Source organism: Saccopteryx leptura, chromosome 5 (genome assembly GCF_036850995.1).
Source record: "Saccopteryx leptura isolate mSacLep1 chromosome 5, mSacLep1_pri_phased_curated, whole genome shotgun sequence".
NCBI classification, from domain to species: domain Eukaryota; kingdom Metazoa; phylum Chordata; class Mammalia; order Chiroptera; family Emballonuridae; genus Saccopteryx; species Saccopteryx leptura.
Window position 1 is genome coordinate 201,064,048 of NC_089507.1, and position 14,168 is coordinate 201,078,215.

Here is a 14,168-nt window from a genome sequence, read left to right on the forward strand (position 1 = left end):
GAATCTTTGTAAATGCTTATGAGGATATTAACACATATGAATGTTCCCAGAGGAACAAAATCTTGGAAAATGGCCTCTGTAAGAGGCCAAAGTACATAGAGGATACCTCTATCTGGGGAAACAGGCAGATGGAATTTCCAAGACTATTAGAAATGTCATGAAGAAAGATATTTTATAATCTTAACTCAGAATATTCTACATCTTTCAATGTAAACTTGAACTTGGGTCCCTCCTAGCTGCTAATCATCAAGAACCGTGTTTGTTCAGCATTTTCTAATATGAAATGTTGCCTTTTTTTTTATAATCCTGTTACCCTATGGCAGAAATGTCACTTTTTATGAATTACATGCTTTTTGTAATGAAGCTCCTTTACAAGCACACTCACTCTTTCAGAACTGTAGGTGCATAAATTGGGTACCCACATGCAGTGAGGTCTTCATTTGGATGTCTTTGAACAACCTTGTTAGCTATGGGTGGGCACTTAGAATGCCAGGTATTTTCCATAGGAGAATGGGTTTTCCTATATCCTGAACTGTAGTTTGACTCCTTTGGGTGTTTCCTGTTTAAACTGGTTGATGGCTTCAGTGGTGGGAACATTTTCAAATCTTTGTATGGTTTTTTTGCTGGGATGTTGAGCTTGCTCATCCAGGTGGCAGAGGAAACCAGCAATGGCTGCCTTCTGGGCACATCTCTCTGCTCTGAAGTGAAGCAGGGTTAACTTGGGAGGTTCCAAAATAACTGTTGGGTTTTGCCCCACAGAGAATTTATGAAATGACTTTAAAACAAGATGTCTCTTTAGCAATCACATTTCCATAAGGTATAGTTTTGGCCTTGAATGCATATTAAATTGTATCAGAAGTGATTTTTAAGTCTGATCTTAGCTAAATATACTGCTCATAAAAATTAGGAGATATTTCAAAATGAATATGAAGCTATAAAATATTCCCTAATTTTTGTGAGCAGTATATTATACAGCTTATTAGATTGCAGCGTGTGCAAAGAATACCATAGTCATGCTTCATAAATAATAGGAGGAGTTCCATCTAGAAGGTGAGAATGCTGATAAGTTTTTCTCAGTGAAATGCATTTCTCAGTTGGCCTTAACTTCAGTTCTTCGTATAGAATATTTTGAGACTTCTAAGTTTTGGTAACATATCCAGATACAGAATTTCTAGAAATTTGTTTTGGTAGGTTTCACACACACACCCTTTTTTGTTCTATTTTTCATAGTTATTTTTCATAGTTAATACTGATTTTTGGATTAAAATAATAATGAGGTAACATGATATTACGTTTAGATTAGCTGACTTTATGATTGTGGTTTACAAATGGTAGTGGTATTATAGAGTAACAGCCTTTATTATTCAGAAAGTTGGTTTGCATGTATTAAGTTTTAATTCTTGATGCTTTGGCTTTTGTTTTTTTGCCTTTGTTTTTGTTTTTTGAGCTATTTTATATCCTGCAGAATTGATTTAAATTAGTGAAAAAATGTTACCGTACTTTATTAGAAACATTCTGGTCTCATTGGAAGCCATACAAATTCTCAACTACCCAAGTTTTACTAATTTTATTTTCTTAACCTTTGTCTTTAAGGAACTTGGGAAAGTGGATCTAAATTTTCTTATATGTTATTTAAATAATTTTTCAATCCCTTGTACACATACAGGCTTTTTCTTTTTTTAAAAGAATCCCCTAAAGTCATATAATAGTTACCATTATCTGCTCTGATGCTGAGTGTCCATCCAGTTTTCCCCATCTCAGCATTTATTCCATGACTGAGTGCCTTTGTCCAGGTATGGCACTGGCCAAGGGGCTAGTGACGCAATTATTAGTGCCTTTAGCTTCAGTAGTATACAGAAACTTTTAAGACTGTTTCTTTAATAATACCATAACACTGTGCAGGACAATTCCCAGATAAGAAAAGCTGCTTTTCCCTGGCACTCAAAAATATATGATAATAACGCTGAAGTGGTGAGCCTTTTCTATTTTCAGAGGTTCAACATCACAAGGAGAAAAGCACTCACACTTGATTTTAAAATAATCCATTTATATTATTAACCTAAATTTCAACTTTACAAGTCCATCACCAAAAGTTTAGTCAGAATTGTGCCAGGTTAGACTCAATCTGTACCATATAATGTCTTGTTAAAAAATAGGAAAGATCATATAGTTCTTATCTTGCCTGCCTGCTTTACGTATTCAGAGCATACTAGACAAGGGTGTCCACTCAACTCTTTTTGTCAGACTGGGCCAGGGTTTTTGATCCTACCATCGGTGAAATTAGTAAATATTACAAGTTGTACATGTTTTGACTTGACTTAAATTTTTTTTCCCAATAGAAACTATGTTCCAACTTCCTGTCAACAATCTTGGCAGTTTAAGAAAAGCCCGGAAAACTGTGAAAAAAATACTTAGTGACATTGGGTTGGAATACTGTAAAGAACACATAGAAGTAAGTAGCATGCCATTTTTTAATTTTAACATGACTCAGCTTCTGATCCATTACTTTGTGTCAGCAGCCAGGATGGTGAACTTTTAGGTGTGATTCTGATTTTGAACCTCTCAGCATTAGCTTCGCCAGAGCTTTCTCAGCCTAATTTGTTCCCTTCTTCCTAAAATGGGCCTTTTCATCTTTGCATCGTGAAGCAAAAGCAGTTACCATTGAGGACGTACATATGTCAGACATTTACCTAGGTGCTCTAAAATTGTCTCTAAATTCAAATCCTTAAAACAACCCAGGAGTGATGTAGAAATTCTTACCTCCAATTTACAGATGAAGAAACTGTATGGAAATAGGTCCACCTCACAACTAAGCATGTGGCAGGGCCTGTCTTTGGGACTCTAGAGCCTGTTCCCATTCTGATATACCTGAATGTTCTGGTTGACCTTCTGATTGTTGAGGCATGGTGGTTTGGGTGCTTGTTGTCTCTTTCCATAGGATTTGAGTATGTTTTGACCCATCATAGACTATTATCTTCCCCTTGAGTAACAGTTTGGACTTGACAAACTGTTTTCTAGCTTTTTATTCTATGAGCTTTATTTATAACAGCCCTGTGGGACAGCCAGTGCATTGGTTCCTCCTTTTCCAGATCTCATTGCTCCAGGTCTTCTGGTTAGTTGGTCAACAAAGCCTCTGATTGAAAAGAAACATTTAAAGCATTTTCCCCACTAGCCTTTAAGTTCCAGCTGATCAGGGACCGGAACTACCTTGTCCATCCATGTATCTGTCTATCCCCAGCACTTAGCATAGTGCTGGGCAGAAAATAGGCACTCAAGTCAATGTTTGGATGGAATTGAAAGTAAAAAAAGTAATTTCTTTTATTCAACAGGTTTTCTTTTCCTCATTCCACTAATAATAGTCTAGGGGATTTGTCATGTAGACTGAAGCTTCTCTAGTTACATTGTCCCCTGCATGAAAGATCACTCCCTCTCCAACCCCTCAAGTTCAGGTAGATCTGCCTGATGAAACAGTCCATTCACACCCCACTCAGTGGGGTAATCATCATAAGAATGAATAATGCAAATAAAGTACCTTTTCTATCCTGCATTTTTTCCCCTCCCATTAATACCATTACGTATCCTGGAATTTATATATGACCTTGATTTTCCCACACTGAACTGTGAACCTTTTGGGTACAAGGGGAATTATACTTTATATCTTCCTAGCTTGGGGGAAGCAGGCCATTAAATTTTTACAAACATAATACTGTTTTTCTTTGAATAGCTTTCTTTCTTTTGGGGTTCAGAAATTTTGAGTTTTCTTCCCAGTCCAATTCCCCCAACCTCACCCCTAAATTTTATTTATTTACTTACGCACTTATTTATTGCACAGAACTAGAGTATCCCGTTGTAATAATATAAGTGAACATTACACTCCATTCTAATAATACAACTGATGAGTTACAAAACTCTAATGAAGGGTACTTTGATACTAATACGTGGCTAAATTTTTAATTAGAACTTTCAGCATTTTCCTTGGAAACCTGGCAGACCATTAGGGGAATATTTGGTTGACATAAAATGTTCAGTGCAACTTCCATATGGCTTTTAGTATTTCCTAAGAGCCTATGGCTCCTAGTTTAGTTCTTGATGGGGTTGATTTTTCGGTTCATCACTCCAACCCTAGTTAAGAGAAAGGATATATAGGTAAGGTTGGGCTAGAGTTGATACCACTATGTTTTTATAAACTTCTTTCACTGTTTTCTAGGATTTTAAACAGTTTGAACCTAATGACTTTTATTTGAAAAACACTACATGGGAGGATGTAGGACTATGGGACCCTTCACTTACAAAAAACCAGGTAAGTGGAACAGGTATACTCCCTTTTCAGCTCTAGGTTTTTCATGGTGATGAATTGTTTGTAGGCAACTAACTTAAAGTGGAAAATGTTGCCTGACCTGTGATGGTGCAGTAGATAAAGCATCAACCTAGAATGCTGAGGTCACCAGTTTTGAACTGGTTCTTAAAACCCTGGGCTTGCCTGGTCAAAGCACATATGGGAGTTGATGCTTCCTGCCCTCCCCTTCTCTAAAATAAATAAATAAAATCTTAAACCAATAGTAATTTTAAAAAGGGAAGCCTTAACCAGGCAGTGGCGCAGTGGATAGAGCATCGGACTGAGACTCAGAGGACACAGGTTTGAAACACAAAGGTCCCTGCCTGAGCGTGGGGTCGCTGGCTTGAGCCCAAAGGTTGCTAGCTTAAGCAAGGGATCACTCGCTCTGCTGTAGCCCCCTGGTCAAGGTACATGAGAAAGCAATCAATGATCAACTAAGGAGCCGCAAAGAAGAATTGATGCTTCTCATCTTTCTCCCTTCCTATCTGTCCCTCTCTCTGTCTCACTGTCTCTGTCAAAAAAAAAGGAAAGTGTCAAAATTAATCAGTCATGTGCTGCATAATGACATTTTTGTCTATAATGGAAAGGATATACTATAAAGGTGGTCCTATAAGATTATTTATGATAAAGAATTTGTATCTCTGAGTAATGTGAAGTCATAAGGTAGTAGTGTAACGCATGACTCATGCATCAGTGGTACCGGTGTATAAAAGTATAGCATACACAGTTATGTATGTACATACTATTTGATGGTGATAAACTGTTACTGGTTTGTATTTGCCATGTTGCGCTTTTTATTGGGACTGAGAGAGCTGTGAAACAGTGTGCTGGGTTACCAGAAGCAGCTCCGTATATCTGTTTACCACTCTCTTGATTGCATCATTTCTCTTGCGCTTGATTTAATCTTATTTGTTTTGTTCATCATGACCCCTAAGCATACAAAATCCACTGCTAATGTTGACAGTGAGAGGCCACACTGAGTGATTGAACTGGGAATAAAATTACGAGTGGTAAGGACTGTGAAGGTGGAAACCAGTGATGGTTATTGCGTGGCAGTCAAGCATGTCCCATTCCACCATAGCTTTTTTTTTTCCCCCTCGAATGAGTTTTGAGAGAGAGGAATGAGAGAGGGAGAGAAGCATCAACACACTGTTCTCTGCTGCTTAGTTATGTACTCATTTAAAGTTTTTTAAAATAGAGAAGTTTATAGAATAAGGATATGAAGAAAAAATGTTTTACACAGCTATAGAATGTGTTTATGCTTTAAGCTGTTATTTATATAGAGTCCAAAAGTTCAAAATTTAAGTTTATAAACTGAAGTTATAGTAAGGTAAAGTTAACTTGATGAAAGAAAAGAATTTTAAATTAGTCTACTGTAGTCTACATGCACAGTGCCTACAAGGTCCACAGTACTGTATAATAATATCCTGGGCCTTCACATTCACTCACTGATATAGCAGAGCAACTTCCAGTCCTGCAGCCTCCATTCATGGTAAGTGCTCTCTACACAGGTATAACATTTCTTTTATATCGTATTTTTACTGTACCTTTTCTATGGTGAGGTACACAGTACTTTACTGTTGTATTACAATTGCCTAGAGTATTCACTGCAGTAGCATGTTGTACAGGTTTGTAGCCTAGCAAAAGGTGTACCATATAGCTAGATAATGCAGTAGGCTGTACCATCTAAATCTGGGATGTTTGCACAACAGTGAATCACCTAATGCTGTGTTTCTTATTTTCTTAAGTAGTGGGGGAAACTAGGAATAACATTGTCTTTTTTGTGATTACAGTAAGACTTCACAAAGTGTAAAATTTAGAAATTTTGTTTAAACTTAAAAGTTCTGAAGCCCATTATATACCAGCGTTTCTCTCTCCCCCCCCCCCAAAAGAACTACTATTTCTAAAATATTTCTTCGAACATTCTGCTCATCTAGATTATCCATGGTTTTCTATGTCTATATTGCAGTCCTTGTGTTTTCTAGAGAGAGAAGGACCAGATGCTTTAAGTTTTCTTATTCCTTTATGTTGATGTCACCCACCTTTATGGGGGGCCAGAGCCAGCACATGGGGGAGGAGTTAGCAGCTGTGTAAGATAGCAGTGACAGAGAAGTAGAACAAATTTTTACAAATTGGAGTTAAAAACAATATGAGATAGTGTGGAGCACCAGAGATACCAACAGGTATCATTAAGTGAAGGTATGACAAAGATAGAGGTAGTTAAGTATTTCCTTTCCCACAGGGAAAAGTTCAAACTTGTCAGTTCAAACTTGACCTGTGTCAGTAGCAGTTGTAATTCTGGATTATTGATCTGTTCTTCTATCAAGTACATAACTTGGCATGGAATTACTATTTTAAATTCTTCCTCAGAAACTTGATAGTGTAGTTATCTGGTTCTTTCTTATTAATCCCCAGGAAAAGGCATAAACCAGCAGTCTTAGATTATGAAAGCTTCCAAGTGGGACACAGTTTTATGAATCCCGAAGTCTTAACACTAAAGAAGGGTTGAGATTTAAGGAAAAGCAGAATATTTTATTCAAACCAGAATCTAAAACAGTAGATTTTTAGATTAGAGAGAGGTATCATCTCTGGCCAACCTTGTGTTTCACCTGTCCTCATCAAAAGACCAATTACACAAGTATTAATAAGCATAATTCTGGAAGTTGCTCTTTGATAACAGTGCTTCTGGCTTTTTGTAACACTATGGGCTCCTCACAGTATGTAGGATGTTTTTAATTTAACTTTGATTTGAATCAAAGAAATTGTCTCTTCATTACTGCTTTTGAAGCTGCTCTTTCTTAAAGAATAGCATGACTTGTAGAAGAAAGCCTACTTTTCAAATCAGTTTTTTGATTAGCAATGAAAACTAAATACTAGACTGGACTTCAGAGAAAAAAATGTTTGAGATTTTTGAAGATTTTTTTTTTATATGAAAATTTTTCCATAATGGTTAGGATAAAAGTTGTATCTTTATATTTTATTGCCTAATTGTACTACAGTACTCTGGACTCTTCTATATAGTACATCTGAAGCCTTACTCATTCACAGAGTGAAAGTGATTATGCATAGTTTATTCTTGTCATTTCTAGCTAGAATGTTTATCTTGAAGCCATTTGTGTGGTTTTTCTAAAAACCAATCAACAAATGTGACTGGTCATGTCTAAGTGTTGAGAAAGAACTTAGAATTGAAGGGTTTTTTTACACTGTGGGACTCAAAAGTACTTAGTTTAAAACAGCTTTCACATCTGAGTTTATAGTTCATAAGTTTTTTTGCAAAGAATAAATGCTTTATAGAGTTTCAGTTCTAAAAATAGCATGTATTAAGACTAGAAAACGTGTGAACAAAAACCTAGAACCTGTTGTTGCTTCTCTGAAGTGGCATTCTGATTCCAGTTTTTGTCTTTTCTTTAGGACTATCGGACAAAACCTTTTTGCTGCAGCGCTTGTCCATTTTCTTCAAAATTCTTCTCTGCCTACAAAAGTCATTTCCGGAATGTCCATAGTGAAGACTTTGAAAATAGGATTCTCCTTAATTGCCCTTACTGTACCTTCAATGCAGACAAAAAGACTTTGGAAACACACATTAAAATATTTCATGCTCCAAACGCCAGCGCACCAAGTAGCAGCCTCAGCACTTTCAAAGATAAAAGCAAAAACGATGGCCTTAAACCTAAGCAGGCTGACAGTGTAGAGCAAGCTGTTTATTACTGTAAGAAGTGCACTTACCGAGACCCTCTTTATGAAATAGTTAGGAAGCACATTTACAGGGAACATTTTCAGCATGTGGCAGCACCTTACATAGCAAAGGCAGGCGAAAAATCCCTCAATGGTGCTGTCCCCTTAGGCTCAAATGCCCGGGAAGAGTGTAGTATTCACTGCAAGCGATGCCTTTTCATGCCAAAGTCCTATGAAGCTTTGGTACAACATGTCATCGAAGACCATGAACGCATAGGCTATCAGGTCACTGCCATGATTGGGCACACAAATGTGGTAGTTCCCCGGTCCAAACCCCTGATGCTAATTGCTCCCAAACCTCAAGAGAAGAAGGGCATGGGAATCCAATCAAGAATTGGTTCCCTTACTTCTGGAAACATCCGGTCTTTACCTTCACAGCAGATGGTGAATCGACTCTCAATACCAAAGCCTAATTTAAATTCTACAGGAGTCAACATGATGTCCAATGTTCACCTACAGCAGAACAACTATGGGGTCAAATCTGTAGGCCAGAGCTATGGCGTTGGTCAGTCGATGAGACTGGGTCTGGCTGGCAATGCACCCGTCTCCATCCCTCAGCAGTCTCAGTCTGTGAAGCAGTTACTTCCAAGTGGAAATGGAAGATCTTACGGGCTTGGGTCAGAGCAGAGATCCCAGGCACCAGCACGATACTCCTTGCAGTCTGCTAATGCCTCTTCTCTCTCATCAGGCCAGTTAAAGGCTCCTTCCCTCGCCCAGTCCCAGGCATCCAGAGTGTTAGGTCAGTCCAGTTCCAAACCTCCGGTAGCTGCCACAGGCCCTCCCTCAGCCAATACTTCCTCAACCCAAAAGTGGAAAATATGTACAATCTGTAACGAGCTTTTTCCTGAAAATGTCTATAGTGTACACTTCGAAAAAGAACATAAAGCTGAGAAAGTCCCAGCAGTAGCCAACTACATTATGAAAATACACAATTTTACTAGCAAATGCCTCTACTGTAATCGCTATTTGCCCACAGATACCCTGCTTAACCATATGTTAATTCATGGTCTGTCTTGTCCATATTGCCGTTCAACATTCAATGATGTGGAAAAGATGGCAGCACACATGAGGATGGTTCACATTGATGAAGAGATGGGACCTAAAACAGATTCTACCTTGAGTTTTGATTTGACATTGCAACAGGGTAGTCACACTAATATTCATCTCCTTGTAACCACATACAACCTGAGGGATGCCCCAGCTGAATCTGTTGCTTACCATGCCCAAAATAACCCTCCAGTTCCTCCAAAGCCACAGCCAAAAGTTCAGGAAAAGGCAGACATCCCTGTTAAAAGTTCACCTCAAGCTGCAGTGCCCTATAAAAAAGATGTCGGCAAAACCCTTTGTCCTCTTTGCTTTTCAATCCTGAAAGGACCCATATCTGATGCACTTGCACATCACTTACGAGAGAGGCACCAAGTTATTCAGACGGTTCATCCAGTGGAGAAAAAGCTCACCTACAAATGTATCCATTGCCTTGGTGTGTACACCAGCAACATGACCGCCTCCACCATCACTCTGCATCTAGTTCACTGCAGGGGTGTTGGAAAGACCCAGAACGGCCAGGATAAGACAAATGCCCCCTCTCGGCTGAATCAGTCACCAGGCCTGGCACCTGTGAAGCGCACTTATGAGCAAGTGGAATTTCCATTGCTGAAAAAGCGAAAGTTGGAGGAGGATAGTGATTCACCCAGCTTCTTTGAAGAGAAGCCTGAGGAACCTGTTGTTCTAGCTTTAGACCCCAAGGGTCATGAAGATGACTCCTACGAAGCCAGGAAAAGCTTCCTAACAAAGTATTTCAACAAACAGCCCTATCCCACCAGAAGAGAAATTGAGAAGCTGGCAGCCAGTTTATGGTTGTGGAAGAGTGACATTGCTTCCCATTTTAGTAACAAGAGGAAGAAGTGTGTCCGAGACTGTGAGAAGTATAAGCCTGGTGTGTTACTGGGCTTCAACATGAAAGAATTAAACAGAGTGAAGCATGAGATGGATTTTGATGCTGAGTGGCTATTTGAAAATCACGATGAGAAGGATTCCAGAGTTAATGCTAGTAAAACTGCTGACAAAAAGCTCAACCTTGGGAAGGAAGATGACAGTTCCTCAGACAGTTTTGAAAATTTGGAAGAAGAATCCAATGGAAGCGGTAGTCCTTTTGACCCTGTTTTTGAAGTGGACCCTAAAATCCCTAATGATAATCCAGAGGAGCACATACCGAAGGTGATTTCTGAAGATGCTCTAGGATCTGAGGAGAAGCTAGACCAAAAAGAGGATGGTTCAAAATATGAAACTATTCATTTGACTGAGGAACCAACCAAACTAGTGCATGACGCTTCTGATAGTGAGGTTGACCAAGATGATGTTGTTGAGTGGAAAGATGGTGCTTCTCCCTCTGAGAGTGGCCCTGGTTCCCAACAAGTGTCAGACTTTGAGGACAACACATGTGAAATGAAACCAGGAACGTGGTCTGATGAGTCTTCCCAGAGCGAAGATGCAAGGAGCAGTAAGCCAGCTGCCAAAAAAAAGGCTACCATGCAAGATGACAGAGAGCAGTTGAAATGGAAGAATAGTTCCTATGGAAAAGTTGAAGGGTTTTGGTCCAAGGACCAGTCACAGTGGAAGAATGCATCTGAAAATGATGAGCGCTTATCCAACCCACAGATTGAGTGGCAGAATAGCACAATTGACAGTGAGGACGGGGAACAGTTTGAGAATATGACTGACGGAGTAGCTGAGCCGATGCATGGCAGCTTAACCGGAGTTAAACTGAGCAGCCAGCAGGCGTAAGAGCCAGGTTCTCTGGCATCAGTGACATGTTGCAGCCTGGAACTCTTGTGTGACTGCAAAACTGTATTCTAACTGGTACTGCCTTCTGAGTGCGGGCTCATCAGGCCGTAAGGACATGTGGCCACTGCAGTCCCGATGGTTATTTCTGTGACACATGATTGGCTGATCTTGCTTCAGAACTTATTGTGCCAGACACGGTAACTAAATGTGAAAAACCAATAAGCTGGTGGCTCACGAATGCACACAAGGAAAAGCAGAGGTTTATTTTATCTGCCTTCTCAACATTTCTTTCCCTCTGTACAATGTTTGGTTGGATATTCTTAATAAGTGTTATCCTGATTCACATGGTAGCATAGGGCCAACATACAAGCTACCAGTCCGATGTGTAAAGTAGGCTTTGGGGAAAACTGATTTTTTTTTTCATGTATTCATTCTGAATAGTTGAAATGTATATTTGTACAGTCTTTTAGACCTATTCAAGTGATGCTTCTGATATTGTTGCTGTGTACCCATCATAGAGAGCTGTTTCTTTTTTTAGTGTTGCCCTTGCTGTGTAATAAACGCTGTATCTAGTTTATCTAGCAAAAGCTTGAAACTACGCTAGTATGAACTTTTGAACAGACTTAGTTTTTGCACATAACCTTGTACAATCTTGCAACAGAGGCCAGCCACGTAAGATATATATATCTGGACTCTTCTTGTATTATAGAAGTTTTCTTGTTCTGAATATCCATGACATTACAGCTGACAAACAAAAACTGGTATTTCAGATGTTTTCTGAAATGTTTTAAGCTAAAATCACATGCAAGAATTGACTTTGCAGGTACTAATTTTGACACCTTTTAGATCTGTATGAAAGTGTGTTGTGTTGAAGCAGCAAACCAATGAGTGTTGCATTTTGGATATTTAGTTTTATCTTTAGTTAAACACCACCTGGTGTATTCATTTATACCATCTAATATATGACACACTGTTGTAGTATGTATAATTTTGTGATCTTTATTTCCCTTTGTATTCATTTTAAGCATCTAAATAAATTGCTGTATTGTGCTTAATGTAAATATTTGCTTTATTACGCATTACAGCCCTTGTGTGTCTGTTATGCCTCGTGCCAGTTGAGGCCATGGCTCTTTCATCAGAAATGGAAGCCACAGCCACTGAGGAAACTTGTGGAAGACCAAGATCTGCCATTGGCATAAAGAATGCTTTCAAGGCACCTGTTAAATTCTTCTGGGTTTTTTTTGTCTTTTTATTTTTAACTGCTAAGTGAAACATCCTTGAGTTTTTCCGGTTCACCTTTTTGTTAAGGAGCAGAGACTGCTTATATATGTAAATGTCTCAATGATAAAAGAATATGAACATAAATTGGCATTAATTTGCAAGCGGAATCTTAATGCCCTGGTGTTCTAAATGAAGTAATTGTTAGTTTTCACATTATAAGGGGAACAGTTGTACTGAACAGGTAACTATTCTCTTGTTATAACTCTTGACCATCTTGCTATTAAGAGAAAGGCTTTGGAGATCACACATTTGGAGGGTTTTCAAGATGGAAGGAGCTGGTACATTTACTGTGCAAAGATTCCCAAGAGCAACTCATACTAAAGAACGGGAAGAACGTGGAGGGAGAATTCGGCAACATTTCCAGCAGTTATATTAAAATGATGGGGTCCTCTGCTGCATGCAGAGGGTAGAGGCTGATTGGTCACCTCTCAGAGTTCTGAAGTGGCTGGTTTATATAATTTATGATTTTACAAAAGATTCATCTTACTGCTTTTTTGGTTACCCAAGTAGAAATTTGACCGATCTCCCCCTAAAATGTTAGGTTGTGCTCAATACAGGGGAAAGCATAAAAATAGAATTTTATGGGGTTAGCTGTGGGGATAATTTAATTCTTTTATACAGTTAGGTTATAAACCCTGTGGGTACCAGCTATTTAGGACAGGATGTCCCCAAATAACCGAATCGGGGTATAAAACAGCATTGAGAGGTCTTGTTGTTTGAGGATAGTAATACCAGCTGAACTTAAGCCATCTCACATTTGTTTTGAAATTATTCTGCCTAATTAACAAGTGGGAGAACTCTGGCCTGCGCTTATTAGTCCTATGTGGAATGCTCATGAGAGACTTGTGCAAAATGGCCCGGGTCGGGGGTTCCTGGTGGGGCATTTGACAGACGGATGAGGATGCTTCCTTGCCAAGGTGGTGGAAGTGGACCAACTAACTGTTGCAGAAGCCCTAAAAGTGTCTCAATAAAAGCCATTTTAAAGGAACGTTGTTGCTACTGTTTGCTTTTGGAATAATCTGGAAATAAAAGCTGCGGCAAACTGCTACCTAATTAGCAAATATAACTGGAAGTTGAACAATTATGGAGATTTTCTTAACAAGGGAAAAGAAATCCACAGAACACGACGCCTTTCAAATTTCTTGCGGCCATGAGTTCCAAAGTCAAACTGACTAGCACTGTGTCTACCTTTTCAGCACATCAATCAAAGCATTATCTCTCCCATCTTGGGTTCCCTGCCCTTGTACAGTTGCAGGGTCTCTATCAAACAGCTCTTTCTCCCCTCTTGAGATCCATGCTCTAAAGTATGTGTCTTTTATCTCTAGTCGTCTTTCTCTGGTCCAAGTGCCTGCCCGTTTGTAAAAATGCACACTTTTTCAGAAGAGAACAAATGAACACCTGGATCTGGAAACCATCTAGCAAAGGGGAGTGCCCCATCTGAAATACTTGAAGCCATTAAAGTGGCCTTTTCCACCTACAGGGGTTTCCCCTACCTTCACTGTAGGCTACCAGCACTGGACCCTCCAGATGGGGCCCCCAAATCATCTCTAGGTGATTCTGTGCCACTAAAGCTTGAGTGACAAAGTATTTTCACTAACAAAGCTCAGTAGGACATTGAGTATTGGGTTTCACAGCATGGAGCCTTCCCCTACAGCAGTGGTCTTTACCATTTACCCACTGTGACCCTCGTTTCTAACTTACTGTGTTCGCTCATTGGGTTAGCACCAACTGTAGGCATGTTTCACCAAAGTGTCATGTGAAAACATCTTGTGATCCTTTTACTGGAAATAAAAGGAAGAGGCAGCTCCCATCGTTCTGTAATGGTATTCCAACTATCCATTGATTGGCCCTCGTAAGGTGTAGAAAAAGACTTAGCTCGGAGAAACTCAACAGTGAGTCAAGTTAGAAAATAAAAATGGTGTTTCCTACCAGCTACTACCTGAAGGTTAGCTTGAAAATAGATATAAACTTGCACCAGAGGAGGGTCACCATTTGTTCATTCTTTTCATCCTGCTACTGCCCATCAATTTAT

The 14,168-nt window shown here is 39.2% G+C and overlaps 1 protein-coding gene across 2 annotated transcripts in view; it reads left to right on the forward strand.

Moving 5' to 3' along the window:
* Positions 1-13,120, forward strand: part of ADNP (activity dependent neuroprotector homeobox) — a 34,595-nt gene extending 21,475 nt beyond the window's left edge. For both annotated transcript variants that reach the window (XM_066387502.1, XM_066387501.1), the window contains exons 2-4: positions 2,340-2,452; positions 4,208-4,300; positions 7,748-13,120. In XM_066387502.1, coding sequence (XP_066243599.1) covers positions 2,345-2,452; positions 4,208-4,300; positions 7,748-10,855 — 3,309 coding nt within the window. In that variant the 5' untranslated portion in view covers positions 2,340-2,344 and the 3' untranslated portion in view covers positions 10,856-13,120. The remainder of the gene's footprint in view (positions 1-2,339; positions 2,453-4,207; positions 4,301-7,747) is intronic.
* Positions 13,121-14,168: the final 1,048 nt, after the last annotated feature.